Raw genomic sequence first — 27624 nt, forward strand, 5'->3', positions numbered from 1 at the left:
TCCTGGTGGTGTTGCCGGTGCCATATGTGGTGCCAAGGATCAAACCAGAGTAAGTCTAAGGCAAGCACCTAAATTTCTGTGCTAGCTCTCTGCCCCTCCTTTTTTTTTTTTTCACAAAGAGAAATTAATTTCCTGAGGGGTGGGCAATGAAGCTTTCTAGATAGAGGAAGCTAAGATGGGATGAAAAGGATGGGTTAATCTGCTAGCTACAAACAGTGAAAAGCATTTCATTTCAGATGAATAGCATCATGGAAAGGTTAATTAGATGTAAAGGCAGGGTACATTTAGAAATATGGAAGCACTGGGGCCTGAGCAATAGAGTCCAGCAACTCGTAAGGTCCCCTGAGTTCTGCCAGTAGTGATCCCTAAACATAGAGCTGAGAACAAGCCCTGAGCACTGCCAAGTGTGGCCCTAAAGCCAAAAACAAAATAACCAAATAAATTGGGCAGATATCTAGTACCAAAGTACCAAAGTACCAAAGTAGCCACAGAGTAGTTGTGCTTAGGGCCAGAAGTATGGGGGGTAGGGGGGGAAGAGCCCTAAGCCAAATACATTAAACACACACACACACACACACACACACACACACACACACACACACAATATCTACCAGACAATTTGCACCTGACTAGAGACTTTGGGTTTCGAGTGCTAGATGCTGGGAAACAGGGGATATGAATGTCTATCATATTTCACAACATAATTATTGCATCCATTTATTTAGTAACACCAACACAACTTTAAAAAAAAAAGTTGGGGCCGGCATGGTGGCGCTAGAGGTAAGGTGTCTGCCTTGCCAGCGCTAGCCTAGGACAGACCTTGGTTCGATCCCCCAACGTCCCATATGGTCCCCCAAGCCAGGAGCGACTTCTGAGCGCATAGCCAGGAGTAACCCCTGAATGTCACCGAGTGGGGCCCAAAAAACCAAAAAAAAACAAAACAAAAAAAAAAGTTTTGGAGTCAGAGTAATAGCATTGAGGGCAGGGTGTTTGCCTTGCACCCAGATGACCTGGGTTTGATCTCAGGCATAGTTCCTAAGCGCCACCAGGTGTGGCCCCAAAGCAACAACAACAAAAAAGTTTAATAGAATGGTTGCACTCCACTCTTTTGAAATTAATAAATAGGTATATGATCTGCACCAATAATGCAGTGAAACACTGTCAGCTCTGCAGAGTTGAGGAAGTTGGGAAAAAAAACAGGTGTCACTTCATCAGTTGCCAGGCACCCAGCTAAGTGCTTTATGTACAATGTCATTTCATTCTCATAGCAACTTACAAGGGAGATACTTTATTATCTCTATTTCTCAGAGGTAGAAATCAGGCTGAGGGAGGTTAGGAAGTGTGTTCACAGCTGGCAAAGGGTGGACTTTGGTTTTAAATGGCAGGTTGGGGCTGGAGAGACAGCACAGCGATGGGGTGTTTGCCTTGCATGTGGCTGACCCGGGAGAGACCCGGTTTGATTCCTGGCATCCCATATGGTCTCCTAGCCTGTCAGAGGTGATTTCTGAGTGCAGAACCAGGAGTAGCCTCTGAGCACCACTGGATGTGGCCCAAAAACCAACCAATAAATAAATAAATAAAGTTTAAATTAAAAAAATAAACAACAGGTCTATCACTCTTTCTTGGGGGGGAGGCACAGCCTGTGATGCTCAGGAGTGCATACTTATCCTGCACTCAGGAATCATATATATATGATTTGTTTTTTGGGCCACACCTGGTGTCACTCAGGAGCTACTCCTGGCTATTTGCTCAGAAATCGCTCCTGGCTTGGGGGACCATATGGGACATCAGGGGATCAAACAGTAGTTCATCCATCCTTGATCAGCCACATGCAAGGCAAACGCCCTACTGCTGTGCCACTGCTCTGGCCCCAGAATATATATATTATGAATATATATATATACTGATTCTGTACTCAGTAATTACTCCTGGTGGGGTTTGGTTGACTATATGAGATGCTCGGAATCAAACCCAGATTTAGATTTGGCTGTATCTAAGATAAACACTGTACCCACTTCAGCACCTGGAAGTATCTTGTGTTCTTTTTTGTTTGTTTGTTTTGGGGGCTACATCCTATGGTGCTCAGGGTTTACTCTTGGTTCTGTGCTCAGGGATCACTCCTGGTGGTCCATATAGAGTGTTGGGATCAAACCTGGGGCAATAATGTGCAAGGCAAGTTCCCTACATGTTATACTATCTCTGACTCCCTGGGAAAAAAAATTTTTTTTTTTTGGTTTTTGGGCCACACCTGGCAGTGCTCAGAAGTTACTCCTGGCTGTCTGCTCAGAAATACCTCCTGGCAGGCATGGGGGACCATATGGGACACCGGGATTCGAACCAACCACTTTTGGTCATGGATCGGCTGCTTGCAAGGCAAACGCCGCTGTGTTATCTCTCCGGAAATTTTTTTTAATATACAATATATATGTACTGTGGTACTCAAGTCCCTTGAGGTCAATTTCGGCAGTAATGGACAAACTTCAATATTCAGATTTCAATATTCAGAATGATGCTGTGGTGCTATTTAGAATGGCAGTTGGACCACTAAGGCCACATCTAACAGTTCTTGGGGCCCACTGGTATTGGGGAACTCTGGTTCTGTACTTACAAAGTATATACCCCAACCATCCAGCTACTTAGTCCCTTTATTTTTTTTATTTTTTTGGTTTTTGGGCCACACCCGTTTGACACTCAGGGATTACTCCTGGCTATGCACTCAGAAATCCCCCCTGGCTTGGGGGACCATATGGGACACCGGGGGATCAAACCGCGGTCTGTCCTAACGCTAGTGCTTGCAAGGCAGACACCTTACCTCTAGCGCCACCTTCCCGGCCCACTTAGTCCCTTTATAATTTAAAGTATTTTAAACCTAAGAAATGTTGAAATAGGGGCTGGAGAGTTAGCATGGAGGTAGAGCATTTGCCTTGCATGCAGAAGGACGGTGGTTCAAATCCTGGCATCCCATATGATCCCCCAAACCTGTCAGGAGCGATTTCTGAGCATAGAGCCAAGCGTAACCCCTGAGTACAGAACCAAAAACAAAAACAAACAAACAAAAAAGAAATGTTGAAATAGTAGGAAAGATGTACCCTTCACTTGGAGTCAGTTATAATTAATAGTCTGTATTTGGGGTTGGAATGAAAGCACAGCAGTAGGGCAATCCTACCCAGGCTCAATCCCTGGTATTCCATATGGTGCTCATAGCCTGTCAGGAGCAATTTCTGAGTGCAGAGCCAGGAATAACCACTGAGTGACACTGGGTATGGCCCCCCCCCCCCCAAAAAAAAACCCAAATAAAATAGTCTGTGTATTCCATCTTCTTAAAGGTCTGGTTGGGATATGACTGGTATAAAAGCGAAAAACGGGGTCAGAGTTATTGCACAGTGGGTAGAGTGTTTGCCTTGCATGAAGCTGACCCGGGTTTGGTCCCTGGCATCCTAGATTGTTCCCTGAGCCTGCCAGGAGTGATTTCTGAGTGCAATGCAAGGAATAATCCCTAAGCCACCAACTGTGACACAAAACAAAACAAAACAAAACAAAACAAAAAAAACCTGAGATGTGACATAGCTGACACATAGAAAAAAGAGACTTAGAAGAAATCTGTCTACAGATGACTGAAGAGAACATAACAGTATATGGACATCTTAAAGCTGAAGAGAGCATAGTCAGGGCAGTTGTAGAACCTGCAATTACAGTCAGCAGACCAGGTCTAGGGGAAGTAATTGACTATGGAAATGGAAAGTTATTCTCAGAATTCAAACACTGTATGAAAAAGAACTTTTTTTTTTTGGTTCGTTTTGTGAAGCAAACTTGTTTTTATTGAAAAAATTTAGATAAATGTAAAGGGAAAGAAATAGAGATAGAAGTTCAAGAGAGAAAACAGACTTCTCCAGAGTGAAAAAGTTCAACAGTAATTTTTTTTTTTTTTTTTTTGGTTTTTGGGCCACACCCGTTTGACGCTCAGGGGTTACTCCTGGCTATGTGCTCAGAAATCGCCCCTGGCTTGGGGGGACCATATGGGACGCCGGGGGATCGAACCGCGGTCCTTCCTTGGCTAGCGCTTGCAAGGCAGACACCTTACCTCCAGCGCCACCTACCCGGCCCCTCAACAGTAATTTTTATTTATTTATTCTTGTTTGGGTTTTTTTTTGGGGGGGTCACATCCAGCACTGCTCAGGGGTTACTCCTGGCTCTACGTTCAGAAATCGTTCCTGGCAGGCTCGGGGGACCATATGGAATGCTGGGATTCAAACCATCATCCTTCTGCATGCAAGGCAAATGCCCTACCTACATGCTATCTCACCAGCCCCCCAACAATAGTTTTAAAAATTAGTTTTAGGGACTGGAGAGATGGCTTAACAGACTGTGCATAGTGCTTTACATGCAGGAGGCTTAGATTTGTCCCCAAGCACTGAACCTGGAGCTCCCCTTGAGCACCACCACTTGTGATCCAAAAACCCAGACAAAAAGGCTCCAGAACATCACAATATCTACATACAAATATTCAACCAACATTCTTTTGGTGCTAAGCTTTGCTAGTGGGTCTTTTTTAATGCATTCTATTAACACCTTAGAACCCACCAAGAAATAAGATACCAAATCAAGCCAACTCATCTGTGTGTTCTCATCAGATTGAGCGAAGAAGGTTCATTTCCTGTTCTGAGCAAAGAAGGTTCATTTCCTGTTCTCTCTCTCTCTCTCTCTCCCTCCCTCCCTCCCTCTCTCTCCCTCCCTCCCTCTCTCTCCCTCCCTCTCCCTCCCTCTCTGTCCCTCCCTCTCTCCCTCCCTCCCTCCCTCCCTCTCTCCCTCCCTCCCTCCCTCCCTCCTCCCTCCCTCCCCTCCCTCTCTCTCTCTCTCTCTCTCTCTCTCTCTCTCTCTCTCTCTCTCTCTCTCTCTCTCTCTCTCTCTCTCTGTTTTTGGTCACACCCGACAGCGTTTAGAGGTTACTCCTGGCTCTGCCCTCAGAAGTCGCTCCTGGCAGGCTCAAGGGGACCATATGGGATGCTGGGATTCGAACCATCATCCGTCCCGGATTGGCTGAGTGCAAGGCAAACGCCCTACCACTGTGCTATCTCTCCGGTTCTCATTTCCTATTTTCTCCACACACATGGCTCTACTGAAGCAACTGTGATGTGCTCATTTGCCACAAGAGCTTGTAAGATTGAAAGCTTCAGGGGGGCAGAGGGATAGCACAGTGGGTAGGGTATTTGCCCTGCATGAGGGCAACTCGGGTTCAATCCTTGGCATCTGTTATGGTCCCCCTGACTGCAGAGTCAACAGTAACCCCTGAGCATCACTGAGTGTGGCCCAAAAACAAATCCACAAAAAATAATAAAACCGGGGCCGGAGAGATAGCATGGAGGTAAGGCGTTTACCTTTCATGCAGAAGGTCATCGGTTCGAATCCCGTTGTCCCATATGGTCCCCCGTGCCTGCCAGGAGCAATTTCTGAGCACGGAGCCAGGAAAAACCCCTGAGCACTGCCGATGTGACCCAAAAATCAAAAAAAAAAAATAATAAAACCAACAAAAACAAAAACTGAAAGCTTCAAAAAGTTGTAGAAGAATATGTACCGTTTGAAATCAGCCATGATTTGTGTGTGCCTTATGACCTTGTGGTCATGATAACTGAGTCCATGGAGTTCTTTTCCATTCTGGGTGGGGAGGGAGTTTGAATTGTGTTGATGACAAGATCTTACCTATATGGGATTACAAGAACACAACAGATGCATGAAGACCCTCCGATACACATGAACACTTTGTTACCTCTCTGGATTTCCCTACATTCCACTTGTGGTTACTGCAAAATGCAGATCAGTTAGTAAAAGTGGGGGAGTGCTGCTGACTGAGTCTCAGTTGACCCCTTCTTTTTTTTTTCCTCTGGATGCATTCTGATAATACCTTTGTTACCCCCACTAAGCTCCATTTAAATAAATGTGTCCTTTCCTGTAAATAAAACAATATAAAATCAGCCAAGATATAGAGTGCAGGTCACACCTCCTAGAAGCCCGTAAAAGTTAAAGACAAACTGACAGCAAAGTTTTTTTTGTCTTGTTCCATTCTTTTTTGTGTGTGTGTGTGGTTTTTGGGTCACACCCGGCAGTGCTCAGGGGTTACTCTTGGCTTCATGCTCAGAAATTGCTCCTGGCAGGCACAGGGAACCATATGAGACGCTGGGATTCGAACCGATGACCTTCTGCATGAAAGGCAAACGCCTTACCTCCTTGCTATCTCTCCGGCCCTGTCTTGTTCCATTCTTAGTGCCACAATTTAATTTTGCAGCCCAGGATTGGGGGGGAGGGGTGGGGGATGGAAGGGATCACATTTGAAGATGCTCAGGGATCATTCCTGACAGTGCTGGGGAGCCAAATGGGATTGTCGAAAATTGAAATCTAGATCAGCCACCTGCAAGACTAACGAATGCCCTAGCCGCTGTGTTTGTTATCTCTCCAACTCCCAGCACAGGATTTTGTATATTCATCTCGATTCCAGGAGCCGACAACCACACCCTCACAGTAAAACAGTGCTTCTCAATTATTTTCTGTCATGCCCCCCTAGGAAGAAGAAAACATTTCTCGCGCTCCCCGCGCGACTGTAAATATTATCTTTATTAAAAAAAACTTTAACCTGCAGAATAAAAATATATAAAAATATTTGAGCTGATTTTTTAATGAGAGGTGATGTCTGGATGAATGGTTACAATGAGCACATTTTGCAATGCATAGCTTTCGAAGCGGGATTTGAAGTAGGACACAGCAACTCTCAGCTCCAGAGACATGCAGATACATAAACACGGGGCTTAGCTTATTATGACAGTGTTTGCCGAGGTCAAACGCGCCCCCCTTTACGGAGCCTCGCGCCCCCCACTATTTGAGAAGCACCGCAGTAAAAAGATCAGTTTCCTTCAGCCTAGGATGAGTGGCCCGGTCCCGGAAGAGCGGTGCCTACGGCGCGGGGACCTCTGGGAATTGTAGTATTCGTGCGACTTCCGCCGGCGGGGGCGGGACTCCGACGACTCGGAAGTGGGTGCCACGCGGAGACGTCTTTGGCTGTGGGCCGGTTCTGCAGAAATCGAAGCACCGCCCCGACGACGCACGCGCATGCGCGCGCGGGGCCCTCTGGGAAACGGGATGCGTGCGCATCCTCCCGGCAGTGGCGGCCGAGATGGAGGAAGGAGGTCGCGACAAGGCGCCCGTGCAGCCCCAGCAACCCCCAGCGACGGCCCCTGGCGGCGCGGACGACAAGCCGAGCGGCAAGGAGCGACGCGATGCTGGCGACAAGGATAAAGAGCAAGAGCTGGTGAGGCTCTCTCCCCGCAGGCGCGGAGGAGACGGTGGGGGCTGAGTCACGGTTGCATCTGCAGGCCCCGAACCCGACTCCCAATCGTCCGGCCTCGCCCGGGAATGGAGTGACTTGGCTGGCAGGGCGACCCTCGGGGGGTGCTGGCCGGCCCCCCACCTCTCTGCCCGGGAGCTTCGCCCACATCAGTTCCCCACGAGGTGGACCTGATTGGTTGTCACCCCTTGTTTCCCTCCCGGGATTCCAGCAGAGTCTGCTTTCCAAACTCAGCTTCCCCTCCCGGCCCCCTTTCCTGGCCCATTGGGCCCCCTTACTAGGGGGCTCACGTTTCACCTGTCCCAGGGCGAAGGGGAGGAGGATGTTTCTCTTGATGCGCTTCTTCTCCTCCAACCCTCCAGTCTGAGGAGGACAAACAACTGCAGGATGAACTGGAGATGCTCGTGGAACGCCTGGGGGTGAGTAGCCCTTGATGCAAGGAAGGGGTGGCCGCCTAATGTCCTCTTTCTTCCCAATGTGCCTTAGTCCCAGTTAGGGGGTGACAACCCTGCAAGGTGTCTACGGAAAGATGAACCTAGTTTTAGTGTCACTGTGGTAGGGTGATGTTGAGAGGCTGGAGAGTTAGAAGGGATATTTGAAATTTTTGGTAGGGGGCCAAGACCCTCTTGAAGTCTTAATCTAAACTGCAGTCATGTGTCTTCACAACAGGCAGCTTTCAGTGAGTTAGGGAATCGAATGAATGAGAACAAAATTACGAATTTATTTTTCTTGGGTTAACTTTGGACCAAAAAGAGGGGTGTGTGTGCTCTGACTGTGACTGTGATTGTTTAAACTCTAACATTTTTGGATCAGGAGAAGGACACATCCCTGTACAGACCAGCACTGGAGGAACTGCGAAGACAGATTCGATCTTCTACAACGTCCATGACCTCAGTCCCCAAGCCGCTTAAGTTTCTGCGTCCACACTATGGCAAACTCAAGGAAATCTATGACAACATGGCTCCGGGGGAGAATAAGGTAAAACTTTTAGAAGCTAGAGAAGAAATTAGTGTGGGTATGCATGATGTTCATAGAGGAGGGTTGAGAGAGCTGTGGACTGAGCTTGTTTTTGTTTTGGGGCTACGCCTGGTGATGCTCGGGTTACTCTTGGCTCTGCATTTAGGAATTACTCCTGGCTGGCTCAAGGAACCATATGGGATATCGGGAATCAAACAGACTGTTTTGTGCAACACCCTACCCACTTTACTATCACTCCAGGCCCACGATCTGAGCTTCTCAAATAGTTCATCACTGTCAAAATACTTAAGCAGTAGAATTGCCTTCTCAGAAGGCACTGTCGTCTGTATTGGACCTATTTTTACACTTAATCTTAGTCAAGAGGCTAAGAAACAAGGACCTGTTTTTATTTATTTATTTATTTATGTATTTATGTATTTATTTATTTATGTATGTATGTATGTATTTATTTATTTATTTTGATTTTTGGGTCATACCCGGCATCGCTCAGGGGTTACTCCTGGCTCTACGCTCAGAAATTGCTCCTGGTAGGCTCGGGGGACCATATGGGATGCTGGGATTTGAACCACCGTCCTTCTGCATGCAAGGCAAATGCCTTACCTCCATGCTATTTCTCCAGCCCCCTGTTTTTATTTTTTGACTTTTGGGCATGCCTGGAGTTGCTCGGGGCTTATTGTTGATTCTGCACTCAGGGATCACTTCTGGAAGACTCCAGAGACCATATGAGGTGCAGGGGGATTAAACCTGGGTGGGCTGCATGCAAACAGGTTTTCTGCATTCTGTGGCTCCACCCTTTCTTCTTTCTCTCTGGCTCCATTCTTCCTCTTTTTTGTTGTTGTATCAGGCAGGTGAGGGCAGGGTAGAGGAAAGGTCACTGTTTGGTTGCTTGTAATACTCCCTGCAAATAGCAGCTTCAGGGCCGGAGCGGTAGCAAAGCAGTAAGGTATTTGCCTTACACACAGCCAACACAGGATGGATGGTGGTTCAAATCCTGGCATCCCATATGGTTTCCCAAGCCTGCCAGGAGTGACTTCTGAGTGCAGAGCCAGGAGTAACCCCTGAGCGCTGCTGGTTGTAACCCCCCCCCCCCAAAGTGGCAGCTTCATTTATTTGAAGGGAGTTTTCTTTCTTTTTTTACTTTTGGTTTTTGAGTCACACCCGGGGGTTATTCCTGGCTCTGTGCTCAGAAGTCGCTCCTGACAGGCTCGGGGAACCATATGGGATGACAGGAATTGAACTTGGGTTGTCTGCATGCAAGGCAAATGCCCTACAACTGTGCTATCTCTTCAAGGGGGAGTTTTCTTTATTGAAACATGGGGAACATCTAACAATTGCTCCCTATTCTGTGCTCAAAGGTTATTCTTGGGCCCGGAGAGATAGCACAGCGGTGTTTGCCTTGCAAGCAGCCGATCCAGGACCAAAGGTGGTTGGTTCGAATCCCGGTGTCCCATATGGCCCCCCCCCCCCGTGCCTGCCAGGAGTTATTTCTGAGCAGACAGCCAGGAGTAACCCCTGAGCAACGCCGGGTGTGGCCCAAAAACCAAAAAAAGAAAAAGGTTATTCTTTTTTTTTTTTTTTTTTTTTTTTTTTTTTTTTTTTTTTTTTTTTTTTTGGTTTTTGGGCCACACCCGGTAACGCTCAGGGGTTACTCCTGGCTATGTGCTCAGAAGTCGCTCCTGGCTTGGGGGACCATATGGGACGCCGGGGGATCGAACCGCGGTCCGTCTCCTAGGCTAGCGCAGGTAAGGCAGGCACCTTACCTCCAGCGCCACCGCCCGGCCCCGAAAAAGGTTATTCTTGATAGTGTTCGGGGGACCATGTGGTGTCAGGAATAAAGCTGGGCCTTCCACATGCAAAGCATGTGGTTATCCCATCCATGGGATCACACTGAACATATGGCTGTTCTGAGAATGCCTGCAAGCTCCTACTGAGCTATCACCAGATCACCATTTGTTTGATTTACCTCTAAAATGTGTCCCAGTTCAGCCCCTTTCTTACCAGCCTCCTACCCTGTCTTTTCAGAAATTTGGGGGTCAGGGACACAAGTCAGTAGTGCTTAGGACTCATTTCCGGTTCTTTGCTAAGGTATTATTCCTGGCAGTGCTCAGGACCATAAGGGATACCAGGCATTGAACCCAGGTCAACAGCATGCAAGACAAGCCCCCCACTGTTCTATCTCTCTAGCCCCTTTCCTTTTCAGTTTTGTCCTTTTTATATCACTTGTCTTTCACTTATCAGCCATTGACGTCTTTCTAGGTTGCAAGTCTTTTCTCTTTAAAACCTTTAACTAGTTATTGCAATTAGAATGAAATTCACAGTTGCACTGATTTTCTCCTCTTCCTAGTTATCAACCTTCTACTGTCTTGGTTTAGAGACAGAGATGGCATATACTTAAGGTTGTCAGGAGTTGTAACTGAAATAGCTCGCACAGTTTTAGTGTAGATATTGGTGTGCTGTTGACATTCAATCTTGGTGAAGGGAAGAGGAGTGATTTCACAGTGTCTCACTCCCTTTTCCTTGAACTTCATTTCAATCAACTGGTTCTTCACAGCGTTTCGCAGCTGACATCATTTCCGTTCTGGCCATGACCATGAGTGGGGAGCGTGAGTGTCTCAAGTATCGGCTCTTGGGCTCCCAGGAGGAATTGGCGTCATGGGGTCATGAGTATGTCAGGTAAGATTTTTCTTTTCTTCCTGAGGATCTGAAAGGGATGGGGAAATGGGAAGGATTCTGAATCCCGTCTGAGAGTACGAGTGCACAGAGCTATGCTTTCCCCTAAAGCTGCATTTCTTTAATGATCTGGACCTGGGGTGGCGAACAAGTTCGACACAAAGAGCCAAAATTTTAAACTGTGAGAGTCAGAGAGCCACACCACGCAGTGACCTGCCAAAACAGACAAACACTCACAAAAGCATCTAATTTTAACAACAATCTATTAAACACATATTGCATTTTGCCTTTTTTGTTTTTTTGTTTTTTTTTTTTTGTTTTTTTTGGGCCACACCCGGGGTTGCTCAGGGGTTACTCCTGGCTGTCTGCTCAGATACAGCTCCTGGCAGGCACGGGGGACCATATGGGACACCGGGATTTGAACCAACCACATTAGGTCCTGGATCGGCTGCTTGCAAGGCAAACACCACTGTGCTATCTCTCCGGGCCCGTATTTTGCCATTTTGAGTGAGGGTAAAAATCCTGCAATGATGGTGAGGGTGTGCTGCGTCCTCCACACTAAGAACTAACAGCAAGATGTGACTCAACATGTGACACATGGGTCCCCCCCGCTCACTGGCCCATGCAGTTGTTTCCGAGGGATGGGAGATGGGATGATGCAGTCTGGGGGCTGGAGGGACTTGCGCTCGGAGATCTCTCCTCAGAGGTCCCTCCTCAGAAGCATCATAACAAAATCCAAACTTGGCAAAGAGCCACAGTATACAAAATAATGATAAGAGGTAAAGGGCCGCATGTTCACCACCCCTGATCTGGGCCTTTCTGTAGGCATTTGGCAGGTGAAGTGGCTAAGGAATGGCAAGAGCTGGATGATGCAGAGAAGACGCAGCGGGAGCCATTGCTGACCCTCGTGAAGGAAATTGTTCCCTATAACATGGCCCACAATGCAGAGCATGAGGCCTGTGACTTGCTTATGGAAATTGAGCAAGTGGACATGCTGGAGAAGGACATCGATGAGAACGCATATGCGAAGGTCTGCCTCTATCTCACCAGGTGGGTGAGTGTGGCCAGGAGTGGCCCCAAGCCTCCCTTCCCTGATGCGTCTCTCTCAGTGGGGCTGCCTCTGTCTCCCAGATAATCTACTTCAGGGATCACAAGGTCTTTTTTTTGCTGATATCTGTGACATGGCATCTGAGGACAAACCTGTCTCCTTAGTAGGTTAACATAAGTGCTTGCTGTATATAACATTGAATGCTTATTTTGGATAAATGGTGTGACTGGGATTTTTTTAACATTTTTGTGGGGGTGTTTTGTTAGGGTGGTTGTTGGGGGTCACACCTGGCAGTGCTCAGGCTTTACTCCTACAGGGATCAGTCCTGTTGGTGATTGGAGGACCATTTGCGGTGCAGGCATTGAACAGGGTTGGTCACATGCAAGACACGTCCCTTTATTACCTGCTGTGCTATCTCCTTGGGCCCTCTGATCAATTTCTTTTTTTTTTTTTTTTTTTTTTTTTGTGGTTTTTAGGTCACACCCGGCAGTGCTCAGGGGTTATTCCTGGCTCCAGGCTCAGAAATTGCTCCTGGCAGGCACGGGAGGACCATATATGGGACGCCGGGATTCGAACCGATGACCTCCTGCATGAGAGGCAAACGCCTTACCTCCATGCTATCTCTCCGGCCCCAATTTCTTTTGTCTTTGTAGTTGTGTCAATTACGTGCCAGAGCCAGAGAACTCTGCCTTACTTCGATGTGCCCTGGGTGTGTTCCGAAAGTTCAGTCGCTTCCCTGAGGCTCTGAGGTTGGCTCTGATGCTCAACGACATGGAGCTGGTTGAAGACATCTTCACCTCCTGCAAGGATGTGTATGTGGGGAGGAGAGACACTCCTGGAATGGGCCATTTGCATGGTGGGACTTAAAGGGTCTGGTTCGAGCTGGGACATTCTATGCGGTTGGTGACTGGGTCCTGAGCAGAAGGGATGACTTTCCTCCCGCAGGGTAGTACAGAAGCAGATGGCGTTCATGCTTGGCCGCCATGGCGTGTTTCTTGAGCTGAGTGAAGATGTGGAAGAGTATGAGGATTTGACAGAGATCATGTCCAATGTGCAGCTCAACAGTAATTTCTTGGCCTTAGCTCGGGAGGTGAGACTTTCTCCATTGCTGTCAAGACTTTGGGTTGTAATTGTACCTAGCATTTTACTTTCTAGACTTTCACAACACCTCTGACTGGACTCCCCTGGTTTTAATAAAAGTTTAGGGCCAGAGGAGTATTAACAGGAGGTAGGCTTCTTGACTGTACACAGCTGGCCTGGGTTCGATTCCTATCACCACATACGGTGGCCAGGAAGTGATCTCTGAGCATAGAGCCAGGAGAAAGCCCTGAACATAGCCAGGTAGTGGTCCCAAAACAAAGTTTTAGACACTATTAGAATTGCCATTCAGGGGCCGGAGCAATAGCATAGCAGTAGATGTTTGCCTTGCATGCAGATGATCCAGGACAGATGGTAGTTTGAATCCCGACATTCCATCTGATCTTCTGTACCTCCCAAGAACGATTTCTAAGTGTAGAGCCAGGAGTAACCCCCGAGTGCCACCGGGTGTGACCCCCCCAAAAAAAAAGGGAAAAAAGGAATTGTATTCAGGGCCAAGGGGGCTGGACCTGGTGGTAGCGCTTGGGTTACTCCTGACTGTGCTCAGAAATCACTTCCGGTAGCTTGGTGGACCAAATGGGATGCCAGGAGTTGAACCTGGGTCCAACCCAGATCAGCAGCATGCAAGGCAAACCTCTACTGCTGTGCTATCTCTCTCTGGCCCCTGAGCTAGCTTTTTTTTGAGGTGTTTAATACTAGAGACCGGGGCCGGGAAGGTGGCGCTGGAGATAAGGTGTCTGCCTTGTAAGCGCTACCAAGGAACGGACCGTGGTTCGATCCCCCGGCGTCCCATATGGTCCCCCCAAGCCAGGGGCGATTTCTGAGCACATAGCCAGGAGTAACCCCTGAGCATCAAACGGGTGTGGTCCAAAAACCAAAAAAAAAAAAAAAAATACTAGAGACCCAGGTTTAATTTCAAGTATATATGATCCCTGAACAGTACCAGGGAACAACCCCTGAGCACCAAGCCAGGACTAGCCACCCTCTACCACCCAAGTATTGGTCCCAGAAAGTTTATAAAAAGAGTTGCTATTCAGGGGGCTGAAGTAGGTAGGGCATTTGCCTTGCATGCAGCCATTGTATTGTTCCCTGGCATCACATATGGTCCCCTGGGTGCTCTAGGAGTAAACCCTGTGCGCAAAACTGGGAGTAAGTTCTGAGCACCACCAGGTGTGGCCCTAAAACGATACAAAGAAGCTGCCATTCAGTGGGCTATCAGAGGGACAACTCTGGAGGTCAAGGGAGCACTTGTGACCATCTTGCTTCTCTGCAGCTGGACATCATGGAGCCTAAGGTGCCCGATGACATCTACAAAACCCACCTAGAGAACAACAGTGAGTAGCCCACTGCACAGTGTGGCAAGCACAGGACTAATCATGCCCCTGGAATGGGCTCATGGTTACTCTAAGGGGCACCGATAGAGTATCCTTAGACAGAACTTGGAATCAACTGCCTTGCTCTGCTCTCTACCTATCTTCCTCTGCTCCACTCTCCCTACTCTGCAGGGTTTGGGGGCAGTGGCTCACAGGTGGATTCTGCCCGCATGAACCTGGCCTCTTCCTTCGTGAATGGCTTTGTGAATGCAGCCTTTGGCCAGGACAAGCTACTGACAGATGACGGCAACAAGTGGCTGTACAAGAACAAGGACCATGGTATGTTCCATCCCTGCCTCAGCTTTGTGTTCTCTTGCTCGATGCTGTCCTGGCTTTTTTTTTTTTTTTAATTTCTTTTTTGTTTTTAAACTTTATTTATTGATTTATTAATTGATTGCTTTGTTTCTACACCTACTGGCGCTCAGGGACTACTACTGGCTCTGCACTCAGAAATCATCCTGTCAGGCTGGGGGACCATATGGGATGCCGGGAATCAAATTGGGTCCCTTTTGGGTCGGCCACATGCAAGGCAAATGCCCTACTGCTGTGCTATCTCACCAAATCCTGTCCTGGCTTCTTACTTGACCTGACCGGGGAAACTCTGGACACTTATCTTAGATGTGCCCTTTTGAGGGGTGGATGGGTGGTGGATAGATGGGACCTAAGGCCTTATATTTGCCAGGCATGCCCCCTTTCCTGAACTCAACTCCTCAACTCCTTTGGAGGAGCACTTTTGCTGTCTTTTCAGAGGGTGCTCCAGGAAGGCTGATGGTTTTTTTCTGTGTAGGAATGTTGAGTGCAGCTGCATCCCTTGGCATGATTCTTCTATGGGATGTGGATGGGGGCCTCACCCAGATTGACAAGTACCTCTATTCCTCCGAGGACTACATCAAGGTTAGTCTGGGCTTAGTCCCCAGGTGGAGATCCCCACCCCCACCCTGAGGCTCAGCTTGCACCCCTGGTGCTGAGGGGGCCTGGGCAGCCTGAGTGAAGTCGAGTGTGCGTTTTGCAGTCAGGAGCCCTGTTGGCCTGTGGCATCGTGAACTCTGGGGTGCGGAATGAGTGTGACCCTGCCTTGGCGCTCCTCTCAGACTATGTTCTCCACAACAGCAACACCATGAGACTTGGCTCCATCTTTGGGTGAGGAGCACTCGGCCTGCCAGCTGTGGGTTTTAGCTGTCTGGCTCTCAGCGACTATTAGTGGATGGGAAGAGATCGTTCCCTTATTGTTCCTTTCTTGCCCTCTCCTTGGTTACATTTTGAGAACTGTCTTTGCCCTTGTAGGCTCGGCTTGGCATATGCTGGCTCCAATCGTGATGATGTTCTGACATTGCTGTTGCCTGTGATGGGTGATTCCAAGTCCAGTATGGAGGTGAGTAAAGTATGGTTCAGTCTGGTCAAGTGAGAGAGGTGGAAAGGTGTTCTGAGTTCTACTGTTCTCTGTAAGAAACTGAAAAGAGGAGAGGAGGGCCCAAAGAGACTTAAACAGGCAGGATGCTTACCTTGCTTAGAGCCAAGCCCAGTTTGATTCCATGAGCAGAAGGGGGACAAAAGTGATAGTACAGCACATGGTGGGCTCAGGTTTGATCCCTGAAAACCCCTGGGGTCCTCCGAGCCCACCAGGAGTAATGCCTGAGTGCAGAGTTGGGAGTTGTTTCTTTTTTTTTTTTTTTTTTTTGGTTTTTGGGCCACACCCGGTAACGCTCAGGGGTTACTCCTGGCTATGTGCTCAGAAGTTGCTCCTGGCTTGGGGGACCATATGGGACACCGGGGGATCGAACCGCGGTCCGCCCAAGGCTAGCGCAGGCAAGGCAGGCACCTTACCTTTAGCGCCACCGCCCGGCCCCTGGGAGTTGTTTCTGAGCACCTCTAGTTGTGACCCAAAGACAAAAAAAAAATCTCAAAAAGGGTATGTGGGTGACAGGCAGGAGTCATGAAACCCCTCAGGCCCAATGTTGAGGACTCAGTTGTAGACTCAGTTGGTCTCAGTCCTTGGGGTCCAAGAGGAAGTTCTCTTGAGAGGAAGGGGAGGAGGACAGACAACCCTCTGAGTAAGTGAGTCTCAACATGAGTTATTGATTACTCTTACTGTTTGCAGAGTTGTTTCTGTGGTACACAGATAGAACGGGGAGGAGTTGAGAACGGGGAGAAGTTGTTTGCTCGGGAGAGGGGGTTCACTTTGTGGTGCTCTAGAACCACCTTCAGCACAGTGCCAGGATGGAGCACAGTGCCAGGATTGAACCCAGGGCTTCCTCTGTGCCTTTCTGACCATGAAGCTGAGGTGTTTGTAAGAAAGGTGTCAGTTCAGACCTACATACTGCTTACCAGCAGTATGATCCTGACCACACATGCAGTCACCTCAGGCTTCATTTTTCTTCTCAGAGGATGACAGCAGGTGGATCTGGTGGGATTGTCAGTGTGAGGTGTTAACAGTATGAAAAGCAGCAGACTGGCTGCTATGCACTAGGGACTCGGTGAATACTTGTGGCTCTTAACCTTGGGCCAGGTGGCTGCCTTATAGCACATGGTGGGAATTAACCGTCTTGTCAGGAGAGGTGTGCACATCTGGTTACCTTCCTCTCGTATCCAGGTGGCAGGAGTGACAGCCCTTGCCTGCGGAATGATAGCAGTGGGGTCTTGCAATGGAGACGTCACTTCCACCATCCTTCAGACCATAATGGAGAAGTCAGAGTCTGAGCTCAAGGACACGTATGCCCGATGGCTTCCTCTGGGACTGGGCCTCAACCACTTAGGTAAGGGCACGATTTTTCTCATTGTCATAGGGCCGGTGGATTGAGCTGGATGGCAGCCTGTGTCCCCTCACTCATCCTTTTTTTTTTTTTTTTTTTTTGGTTTTTGGGCCACACCCAGTAACGCTCAGGGGTTACTCCTGACTATGTGCTCAGAAGTTGCTCCTGGCTTGGGGGACCATATGGGACACCGGGGGATCGAACCGCGGTCCATCCAAGGCTAGCGCAGGCAAGGCAGGCACCTTACCTTTAGCGCCACCGCCCGGCCCCCTCACTCATCCTTTGACTCTGTCGTTTAGGCAAGGGTGAGGCCATCGAGGCAATCCTGGCTGCCTTGGAAGTTGTGTCAGAGCCATTTCGCAGTTTCGCCAACACACTGGTGGATGTGTGTGCCTATGCAGGTCTGTGTCTTGGTTGGTCCATCTGTGCTGCCCTGGCCTGGCACCTGCTTGTTTCTCTCGCTGATCTTGTTTTCAGCTGGTTTCTCCTCCCTTGGTTCTGGTCTGCTTTTAAGTCAGTTTCTCCTTAAGCAGAAGTAACTTTGACTTGACATCTTCCATGTCCTCCCCCCCACCCCACCAACCTGCGGCAGGCTCTGGGAATGTCCTGAAAGTGCAGCAGCTGCTTCACATCTGCAGTGAACACTTTGATTCCAAGGAGAAGGAGGAAGACAAGGACAAGAAGGAAAAGAAGGATAAGGACAAGAAGGAAGCACCTGCCGACATGGGGGCGCATCAGGTGCTGTGGGCACCCGGTGGGGCTCTGAGGGTAGCTAGGTGTGCAAAGTGCTGGGGTTGGGGTTGGGTTGGGGCTGTGCCTGTGCCTGTGCTGTGTTGTACTGTGCAGAGAGCTGCCCTCTGGGTAGCATCTTCTTAGGACCAGACTCTGGAGGGTCATTCACTAGCTTCTGCTGCCTGTTCCATTACAGGGGGTAGCTGTGCTGGGCATCGCTTTAATTGCCATGGGGGAAGAAATTGGTGCAGAGATGGCACTGCGGACCTTTGGCCACCTAGTGAGTATGGTGTGGGGAGTATTGGAATTTGCTGGTGGGCAGCCAGGGGTTTCCAGAAAACCCTTTTCCTGCTGGGTTTGTGGGAGCATTGGTCATTGTATGTGTTCTATAAAATTGAATTAAAACTTTCCCCCAGCAGTCTGTTCCTTGAAGTGAGCCTCTTTTCACTGCTTTCTGTGATAATCTTTTTTGGGGAGTGGGGAGGGGAGGGAGGAGGTGGTTTGGGCTGCACCTGGAGATGCTTAAGACTATTCCCAGTTCTGTGCTCAGGAGTGACTTCCAGTAGCGCTCAGGGATCATACGCTGTGCTATGTGGGGCTGTTTGCAAAGCATGTGAGTGTTCCCTGGCTGTCCTTTTGGTAATAGCCCTCACCTTGCTTTCATTTCCCACCAGCTCAGGTACGGGGAGCCTACACTCCGGCGAGCTGTGCCTTTAGCATTGGCCCTGATCTCGGTTTCAAATCCTCGACTCAACATCCTGGATACCCTAAGCAAATTCTCCCATGATGCTGACCCAGAAGTTTCCTATAACTCCATCTTTGCTATGGGCATGGTGGGCAGTGGTGAGTATAGGCTGAGAAGAGATTGTAAATAGGAGGAGTTTTGGGGGCCCTTTGTTGTGTGTGTGTGTGTCCTTTGTTTTTGTGTTTGTGTCCTTTGTTTTGTGTGTGTGTGTGTGTGTTTTCTTTTTTGCCACACCCGCTCTTAGAAATTGCTCCTGGTACGATTTCTGAGCATAGAGCCAGGAGTAACTCCTGAGCGCTGCCGGGTGTGACCCAAAAACCAAAAAAAAAGAAAAGAAAGGAAATTGCTCCTGGCAAGCTCGGGGGACCCTGGGATGACAGGAATTGAACCTAGGTCTGTCCTGGGTCAGCTGCTTTTAAGGCAAACGCCCTACCGCTTTGCTATCTCTCTGGTCCCTTTTGGCCCCCTCCCCCCCCCCTTTTTTTTTTTTTTGGTTTTGGGTCACACCTGGCAGTGCTCAGGAGTTACTCCTGGCTTCATGCTCAGAAATCGCTCCTGGCAGGCACGGGGGACCATATGGAATGCCAGGATTTGAACCAATGACCTTCTGCATGAAAGGCAAACGCCTTACCTCCATGCTATCTCTCTGGCCCCTTTTGGGGCCCTTTTTAAAGCCCTATAATGCCGGGCCGGAGAGATAGCCTGGAGGTAGGGCATTTGCCTTGCATGCAGAAGGATGGTGGTTCGAATCCCAGCATCCCATATGGTCCCCCCGAACCTGCCAGGAGTGATTTCTGAGTGCATATCCAGGAGGAACCCCTGAGCGTCACCGGGGATGACCCAAAAACAAAACAAACAAAAAAAGCCCTACAGTGCCTACTCTTTTTCAGGTACCAACAATGCTCGTCTTGCTGCGATGCTGCGCCAATTGGCTCAGTATCATGCCAAGGACCCCAACAACCTTTTCATGGTGCGCTTGGCACAGGTAAAGAAATGTTTTTCTTCTTTCAGTGTGCCAAAGTTTGGTGATGAAAGAGAAGAAGTGACATAAAGGGAACCTCGAGGTCAGCCAGGAAGGAGGACATGAGCCAAATGGAGCATGTGTGTGTCGGTGAGGTGGGATTCCTTAGATGTGGTTCTCACTTCTGCTTTGCTCTCTTCTTCCCAGGGCCTGACACATTTGGGGAAGGGCACCCTCACCCTCTGCCCCTACCACAGTGACCGGCAGCTCATGAGTCAGGTAGCTGTGGCCGGGCTGCTCACTGTGCTTGTCTCTTTCCTGGATGTCCGCAACAGTAAGTTTTCTTCAAGAACCTTCTGTCTGGGTGCTCATTCCCTGTCTCCATAGCCACCAGGGCTCATTGGTCATAGAGGAGCAAAACTTCCAGGGTAGCTCTACCACCCTGGCTGAAGTCCTTTAGGCCTATCATGGGCCCCAGAATACATGCCACTTTCATACTTTCAATCTGACCCAAAGAGTTTCTCTGATGGTTTGAGTGCCATTTCTACTCCTAAATGACTGACTGGAGAAAAGTGCTTTTCGGGATCTCTGCTTTCGGAATCTGGACTATGGGGAGGAGTATGGCTTCAATGAAAAGGTTATAGTGGGGCCAAGGTTGAGGTCTGGTGGTAACCACCACCCCTGACTATGCTCTACTCTTCCTGTAGTCATCCTGGGCAAATCACACTATGTCTTGTATGGGCTGGTGGCTGCCATGCAGCCCCGCATGCTGGTGACCTTCGATGAGGAGCTGCGGCCATTACCAGTGTCTGTCCGTGTGGGCCAGGTGAGGAGTAGAGGAGAGAGCTTGGGCTAAACCCCAGAACCTGGACTTCTCCAGCACTGTTGCACACGCTGGGTGGTTGCTGCGCTCCTGCTGGAGTTCCCTGGAGTCCCTTCATTCATTGCTGTTTCCTCACCCTGCAGGCGGTGGACGTGGTGGGCCAGGCAGGCAAACCCAAGACCATCACAGGGTTCCAGACACACACGACCCCAGTACTGTTAGCTCATGGGGAACGGGCAGAATTGGCTACTGAGGAGTTTCTTCCTGTCACCCCCATTCTGGAGGGCTTTGTTATCCTTCGGAAGAACCCCAACTATGACCTCTAAGTGGCCACCAGGGCTCTAAGCTGCCGCTGCTGTGTCAAGGGCCGTGCACTGAGCTGACGGTGTGACACGGCTCCAGACCTTTGGGGGAAATGGTGATCTCTAATTCTTTTGTTACTGAGTGAGTAAGACTGTTGAATAAAAACCTTTATCCCTGAGGTTCTGCTGTCTGTTTTTAGGGTATCCTTTGTGAAAACTAGACATGGGGGGGGGGGAGAAGTGAGATCATTGCGATCATTCTGAGCCTCAGCCAGCTGAAATGTCCTGAAATGCCCCTGCTGTTTCAGTCTCTAGGGACTTGAGCCCTTGAGACAACTGAGAGTGGGTCTTCTTTGTAAGTGATTCTTTTTTTTTTTTTTTTTTTTTTTTTTGTAGTTTTTGGGTCACACCCGGCAGTGCTCAGGGGTTACTCCTGGCTTCATGCTCAGAAATTGCCCCTGGCAGGCACGGGGGACCATATGGGATGCTGGGATTCGAACTGATGACCTCGTGCATGAAAGGCAAATGCCTTACCTCCATGCTATCTCTCCAGCCCCGTAAGTGATTCTTGTACACATTTAATTTTGGGGCCACACCCCGAATGATGCTCAGGTTATTCCTGGCTCTGTACTCAGCTATGACCCCCTAGTGATGCTCATGGGACTATAGGAGTCCTGGGGATTCAAACTGGCCAGCTGGGCTATGTACACTGTAAGCATTTTACCTCCTGTCTTCTAGCTGGCCTTGAATTAATCATTTTTGCACAGACTCTTATAAAACAGCTTTTAAGGACTGGAGTGAGGACAGCAAGTGGGGCTTTTTTTCTCGCATAGGACTAACCTGGGTTCAGTCTCTAGCACCCCATATTGTTCCCTGAGCCTACCAGGAGAAACCTTGAGCACTGCAAGGTGTGGGTGCCCCCCTCAGCAAAAAGCATTTTATGGACTAGGGAGATAATTAAAAGGACTGGAGCACATACGTTAAATGTGGGAGGATCAGGTTCCATTCCTGCTACTATATGGTTCCCTGAATTTCACTCCTAGCACTGAACCTGGACCAGTCTCTAAGCATTGATATTGTGTGGTTCAAAAACAAAATACAGGGCCGGGTAGGTGGCGCTGGAGGTAAGGTGTCTGCCTTGCAAGCGCTAGCCAAGGAAGGACCTCGGTTCGATCCCCCGGTGTCTCATATGGTCCCCCCAAGCCAGGGGCGATTTCTGAGCGCATAGCCAGGAGTAACCCCTGAGCGTCAAACGGGTGTGGCCCAAAAAAAAAAAAAAAACAAAAAACAAAATACAGCTTTTCAAGAGGCTTATGGATTCTACATCCTCCTACACCTTCCAAATGAGGGTTTGACCTCAGCCTCAAACTATAATTTTCTGGGAATGGTGAGGTGGCGCTAGAGGTAAGGTGTCTGCCTTGCAAGCGCTAGCCAAGGAAGGACCGGGGGATCCCATATGGTCCCACCCAAGCCAGGGGCTATTTCTGAGCACTTAGCCACTTAGCCAGGAGTAACCCCTGAGCATCAAATGGGTGTGGCCCGAAAAAAAACAAAAAAAAAAATAAAACTATAATTTTCTTTCTTTTTTTGTTGTTTTTGTTTTTGGGTCACACCCGGCAGCGTTCAGGGGTTACTCCTGGCTCTACACTCAGAAATCGCTTCTGGCAGTCTTGGGGGACCATATGGGATGCTGGGATTAGAACTACCATCCTGCATGCAAGGCAAATACCTTACCTCCATACTATCTCAGCCTCAAACCATAATTTTCTTTTTTTTTTTTTTTTTTTTTTTGGTTTTTGGGCCACACCGTGTTGCCCAGGGGTTACTCCTGGCTGTCTGCTCAGAAATAGCTCCTGGCAGGCACGGGGGACCATATGGGACACTGGGATTCAAACCAACCACCTTTGGTCCTGGATCGGCTGCTTGCAAGGCAAACACTGCTGTGCTATCTCTCCGGGCCCAAACCATAATTTTCTGACTGATCTAAGGATCTTCTTTCGGGCTGGAGTGATAGTACAGTAGGTAGGGCATTTGCCTTGCATGTGACTAACCTGGGTTTGATCCCCAGCACCCATATGGTCTGAGTCCACCAGACTTACTATATTTTATATAATATTTTACAATTATATTTCTTTTTTTTTTTTTTTTTTTTTGTGGTTTTTGGGTCACACCCGGCAGTGCTCAGGGGTTTTTCCTGGCTCCGTGCTCAGAAATTGCTCCTGGCATGCACGGGGGACCATATGGGACGCCGGGATTCGAACCGATGACCTTCTGCATGAAAGGTAAATGCCTTACCTCCATGCTATCTCTCCGGCCCCTATATTTCTTTTTTTATATACAATTACATTTCAATATAAAACCAGGAGTAAACCCTGAGCACCTCTGGATGTAGCCAAAAAACAACAACAACAAAAGGATTTGCTTTCAGAGGCAGCAGAATTGGCTCTAACTCATTTGTGTCTGCAAAACATTCCCTGCCAAATCAGTTGAACTTTAGAATAAAATTTGTGTGTGTGTGTGTGTGTGTACATATATACACATATATGTACACACACACATATATATGTATATATATATATATTTTTTGTTTTTTGGGTCACACCCAGCAGTGCTCAGGGGTACAGAAATCACTCCTCACAGGCTTGGGAAACCATATGGGATGCCAGGATTCGAACCTCCATCCTTCTGCATGTAAGGCAAACACCCTACCTCCATGCTATCTCTCCGGCCCTCTATATTTTTAAAATGATGAAGGAAGGGTAGATTTTATTGAATGAAACTTAGCACCACCAGGAGTAATTCCTGAGTATAGAGCCAGGAGTAACCAACACCTGAGCATTGTCAGGTCTTGCCCAAAAGCCAAAAAAAAAAAACCTAAACAAACAGAAAAGAAGAAAGAATTAAGGGAAATATGAGTAAAAGAGAACACGGGGCCGGAGCAGTGGTGCAAGCAGTAAGGTGTTTGCTTTGCCCGTACTAACCTAGGATGCATCGCAGTTCGATCCCCCAGCATCCCATATGGTCCCCCAAACCAGGAGCAATTTCTGAGTCAGGAATAATCCCTGAGCATCACTGGGTGTGGCCGGAAAAAAAAAAGAACACAGGCTTCTCCAGAGTAGAAATAAGAGGGGCCAGAGCAATAGCATAGTGGGTAGGGCATTAGCCTTGCACATGGCTGACCTGGGTTTGATCCCTGGCATCCCTTATGATCCCTTCTGAGATTGCCAGGAGTGATTTCTAAGTGCAGGTCCAGGAGTAACACCTGAGCACCACCAGGTGTGGAATGAAACCAGAAAAAAACAAAAGTGGAAAAAAGCAAGCAGGGGCCGGGCAGTGGCGCTAGAGGTAAGGTGCCTGCCTTGCCTGCGCTAGCCTTGGACGGACCGTGGTTCGATCCCCCGGCGTCCCATATGGTCTCCCAAGCCAGGAGCAACTTCTGAGCGCATAGCCAGGAGTAACCCCTGAGCGTTACCGGGGGTGGCCCAAAAACCAAAAAAAAGAAAAGAAAAGAAAAATAAGCAAGCAAAGAAATAGACAAGCAAAATACTTGTTCAAGGTAATATACAAGCTAATCTTAATTTCTTTTTAATTTTATTTTTGTTTTATCACCATGCCAGCAGTAAAACTTCACTCATGCAAGGCAACATTCTACTGCTGACCTTTATCTTTGCCTTCCAAGACTAGCGACCATATGGGATGCGTGGGATTGAACTTGGGTCTGCCTGGAGCAAGGCAAGAACTCTTCCCCCAAGGTGAAGGAAAAGAAAACTAAGAAGAGTACTGTACCCACTGTACTATCACTCTGTCTCTCAAATTTATTTATTTATTTGTTTATTTTGGGGGGTTACACCAGGTGCTCAGGAATTGCTCCTGCTCTGCGTCAGAAATCACTCTGGGTTTGGGGGACCATAAGGGATGCCAAGAATAGAACCACCAAAGCGCTAGCCAAGGAAGGACTGCGGTTCGATCGCCCGACATCCCATATGGTCCCCCCAAGCCAGAGGCAATTTCTGAGCGCTTAGCCAGAAGTAACCTCTGAGCATCAAACGGGTGTGCCCCCCCCAAAAAAACAACAATAAACAAACAAAAATAGAACCATCATCCGTCCTGAATCTGCTGCGTGCAAGGCAAACGCCCTACCACTGTGCTCTCTCTCCAGCCCCCCTATTTTCTATTACAATTTTTTTTGTTTTGTTTTTTTGGTTTTTGGGCCACACCTGGTGACTCTCAGGAGTTACTCCTGGCTATGTGCTCAGAAGTCGCTCCTGGCTTGGGGGACCATATGGGATGCCGGGGGATCAAACCTCGGTCTGTCCTAGGCTAGCGCTGGTAAGGCAGACACCTTACCTCTAGCTCCACCACGACAGCCCCTTCAATTTCAATTTTTATTATTTATTTTGATTTGAGGACCATACCCAGCAGTGCTCAGGGGTTACTCCTGGTTCTACACTCAAGAAACCTTCCTCGCAGGCTCCAGGGACCATATGAGATGTTTGGTATTGAACCCGAGTTTGCTGTGGGCAAGACAAGCACTTTACCTGCTATACTATATCTCTGGGCCCATAAATTAAATTTTTTTTGGGGGGGGTTCAGACCCGGCAGTGCTCAGGGGTTACTCCTGGCTCTACGCTCAGAAATCACTCCAAGCAGGCTCAGGGGACCATATGGGATGCCAGGATTTGAACCACTGTCTTCTGCATACAAGGCAAATGCCTTACCTCCATGCTATTTCTCCGGCCCCCCATAAATTAAAATTTTAAGTGACCTTTAAATGTACATATTCAGGGACCGGAGAGATAGCACAGAGATAGGGTGTTTGCCTTGCACACAGACAACCCAGGACGGACGGTGGTTTAAATCCTGGCATCCCATGTGGTCCCCTGAGCCTGCTAGGAGCGATTTCTGAGCACAGAGCCAGGAGTAACCCCTGAGCGCCACAGGGTGTGGCCCAAAAACCAAAAAATAATTTTTTTTTATATTCAGTCAATTATTTAGTCTTTTGGCAGGGGACTGGGCCATGCCAGAGGGTTCAGGAGCTATTCCTGACTCTGTTCAATAATGACCCCTGGTGGTTCCTGGAGGGATTGTATGTAGTTCTGGAAATTTAACCCAGGGTGGGCGGCATGCAAAACAAGCACCATACCTCCTTCCTGTACTATATCTCTCCAGTACCAGTCATTTAGTCTTACTTCGCACAGAATATTATTCTAATTCTAGGAGGTGCAAATATACAGGGAAATCTCGTCTTCAGAGGCTGGAGATATAGCACAGCAGGGAGGGTATTCGCCTTGCACGCGACTGATCTAGGTTCAATCCCCTGCATCCCATATGGTCCCCAGAGCCTGCCAGGTGTGATTACAAGTGCAGAGCCAGGAGTTTCTCCTGCGCACCACCGAATGTGGCCTAAGAAAGCAAAAAAGAAAAATAAAAATAAATATTCTGTCTTCAGAATTATTTATTTTGGGGTTTTGGGGTTGAACCCAGTCGTACACAGAGCAGGGATCACTCCTGGTGGGCTCGGGACCATATGGGATTTCAGGTGTCAAAGCTAGGTCTACTGCATGCAAAGCAAGTACCCTACCTCCTGTATCTCTTGGGTTCATTATTTTTATGTAATGGATTAGAGCAACAGTATAGCAAGTAAGTGTTTTTTTTGTTTGTTTGTTTTGTTTTTGTTTTAATTTTTGGGCCACACCCAGTGACACTCAGGAGTTACTCCTGGCTATGTGCTCAGAAATCACTCCTGACTTGGGGGACCATATGGGACAACAGGGGATCGAATGTTGTCTATTCTAGGTTAGCATGTGCAAGGCAAACACCCTACCACTTGAGCCACCATGCAAGTAAGTATTTACTTTGCATGCATCCCACCCAGTTTTGATCTCCAGCACCATTCCTCCTAGGACTGTTCTTGTTTTATTTTTGTTCTTGTTGTTTTGTTTTTGTTTTGGGGTCACACCTGGTGACGCTCAGGGGTTACTCATGGCTCTGAGCTCAGAAATCGCTCCTGACAGGCACAGGGGACCATATGGATGCTGGAATTCGAACCACCATTTGTCCTAGGTCAGCCGTGTGCAAGGAAAATACCCTAGGCTGAGATATTGCTCCAGTCCTTGTTCTTGGTTTCGTTTTGCTTTGGTTTTGTTTGGTTTGGTTTTTGGGCCACACCCGGTGATGCTCAGGGGTTACTCCTGGCTATACACTCAGAAATCACTCCTGGCTTGGGGATATGGGATGCTGGGGATTGAACCCAGGTCCATCAGTTGTGTGCAAGACAAACATCCTATTGCTGTGCTATCATCACTCCGGCCCTAACTAGGAGTGTTCTTGAGTTCAAAGTAGGAAATAAGTCCCAGTGTGGTATAAAATAAAAAAAAAACCCAACTCATGTAATGGGAAAAAAAAACAAACAACTGCTATATTGTGAGCTGTACTATACTGAAGTGTGAACAAAATTATCTTAGCCCCTGAAGTATAGAACCTAAAAGTCTGGATAAGTTGGGGAAAATAGACTTGAAGGAAGATGAGGAATTTTTTCAGGGAAAAGCTGTGACTAAGAGAGTAGCAAGAACAGGAAATTAAAAATGCTATTTGCATTCAGATATGGGGTCTGGAGTGATAGTTTAGTGGGTGGGGTGTTTCCTTGTATGCAGTTAACCCAAATTCAATCCCTAGCATCCCATATGGCTCCTCCAAGTCTATCAGGAGTTATTGCTGAGTCAGTCAGGATTAACCCCTGAGCACAGTCACATGTAGACCTCCAAAAAAAAAAAAAAAAAAGGAAAAGGAAAAGGAAACATAAAAAAGAAAA

At 48.2% G+C, this 27624-nt stretch overlaps 1 protein-coding gene and 1 long non-coding RNA gene across 2 annotated transcripts; both read left to right on the forward strand.

Moving 5' to 3' along the window:
- The first annotated feature begins 482 nt into the window (after window positions 1-482).
- LOC126012115 (uncharacterized) lies at window positions 483-1162 on the forward strand. Its single transcript, XR_007496786.1, has 2 exons — window positions 483-753; window positions 954-1162. It is a non-coding gene; the product is annotated as an uncharacterized LOC126012115 (long non-coding RNA).
- Window positions 1163-7100: 5938 nt separating this feature from the next.
- On the forward strand, window positions 7101-20992 carry PSMD2 (proteasome 26S subunit ubiquitin receptor, non-ATPase 2). The gene is made up of 21 exons (XM_049775825.1): window positions 7101-7297; window positions 7696-7752; window positions 8147-8311; window positions 10863-10984; window positions 11807-12031; window positions 12683-12841; window positions 12975-13119; window positions 14401-14461; window positions 14633-14779; window positions 15288-15394; window positions 15513-15640; window positions 15785-15872; window positions 17091-17253; window positions 17550-17651; window positions 17843-17988; window positions 18179-18262; window positions 18657-18825; window positions 19618-19712; window positions 19896-20022; window positions 20396-20514; window positions 20655-20992. Exons 1-21 carry the CDS (start codon window positions 7163-7165, stop codon window positions 20835-20837), a joined length of 2727 nt encoding a protein of 908 aa, XP_049631782.1. The 5' UTR covers window positions 7101-7162; the 3' UTR covers window positions 20838-20992.
- Window positions 20993-27624: the final 6632 nt, after the last annotated feature.

The sequence above is a fragment of the Suncus etruscus genome, chromosome 6, assembly GCF_024139225.1.
Source record: "Suncus etruscus isolate mSunEtr1 chromosome 6, mSunEtr1.pri.cur, whole genome shotgun sequence".
NCBI classification, from domain to species: domain Eukaryota; kingdom Metazoa; phylum Chordata; class Mammalia; order Eulipotyphla; family Soricidae; genus Suncus; species Suncus etruscus.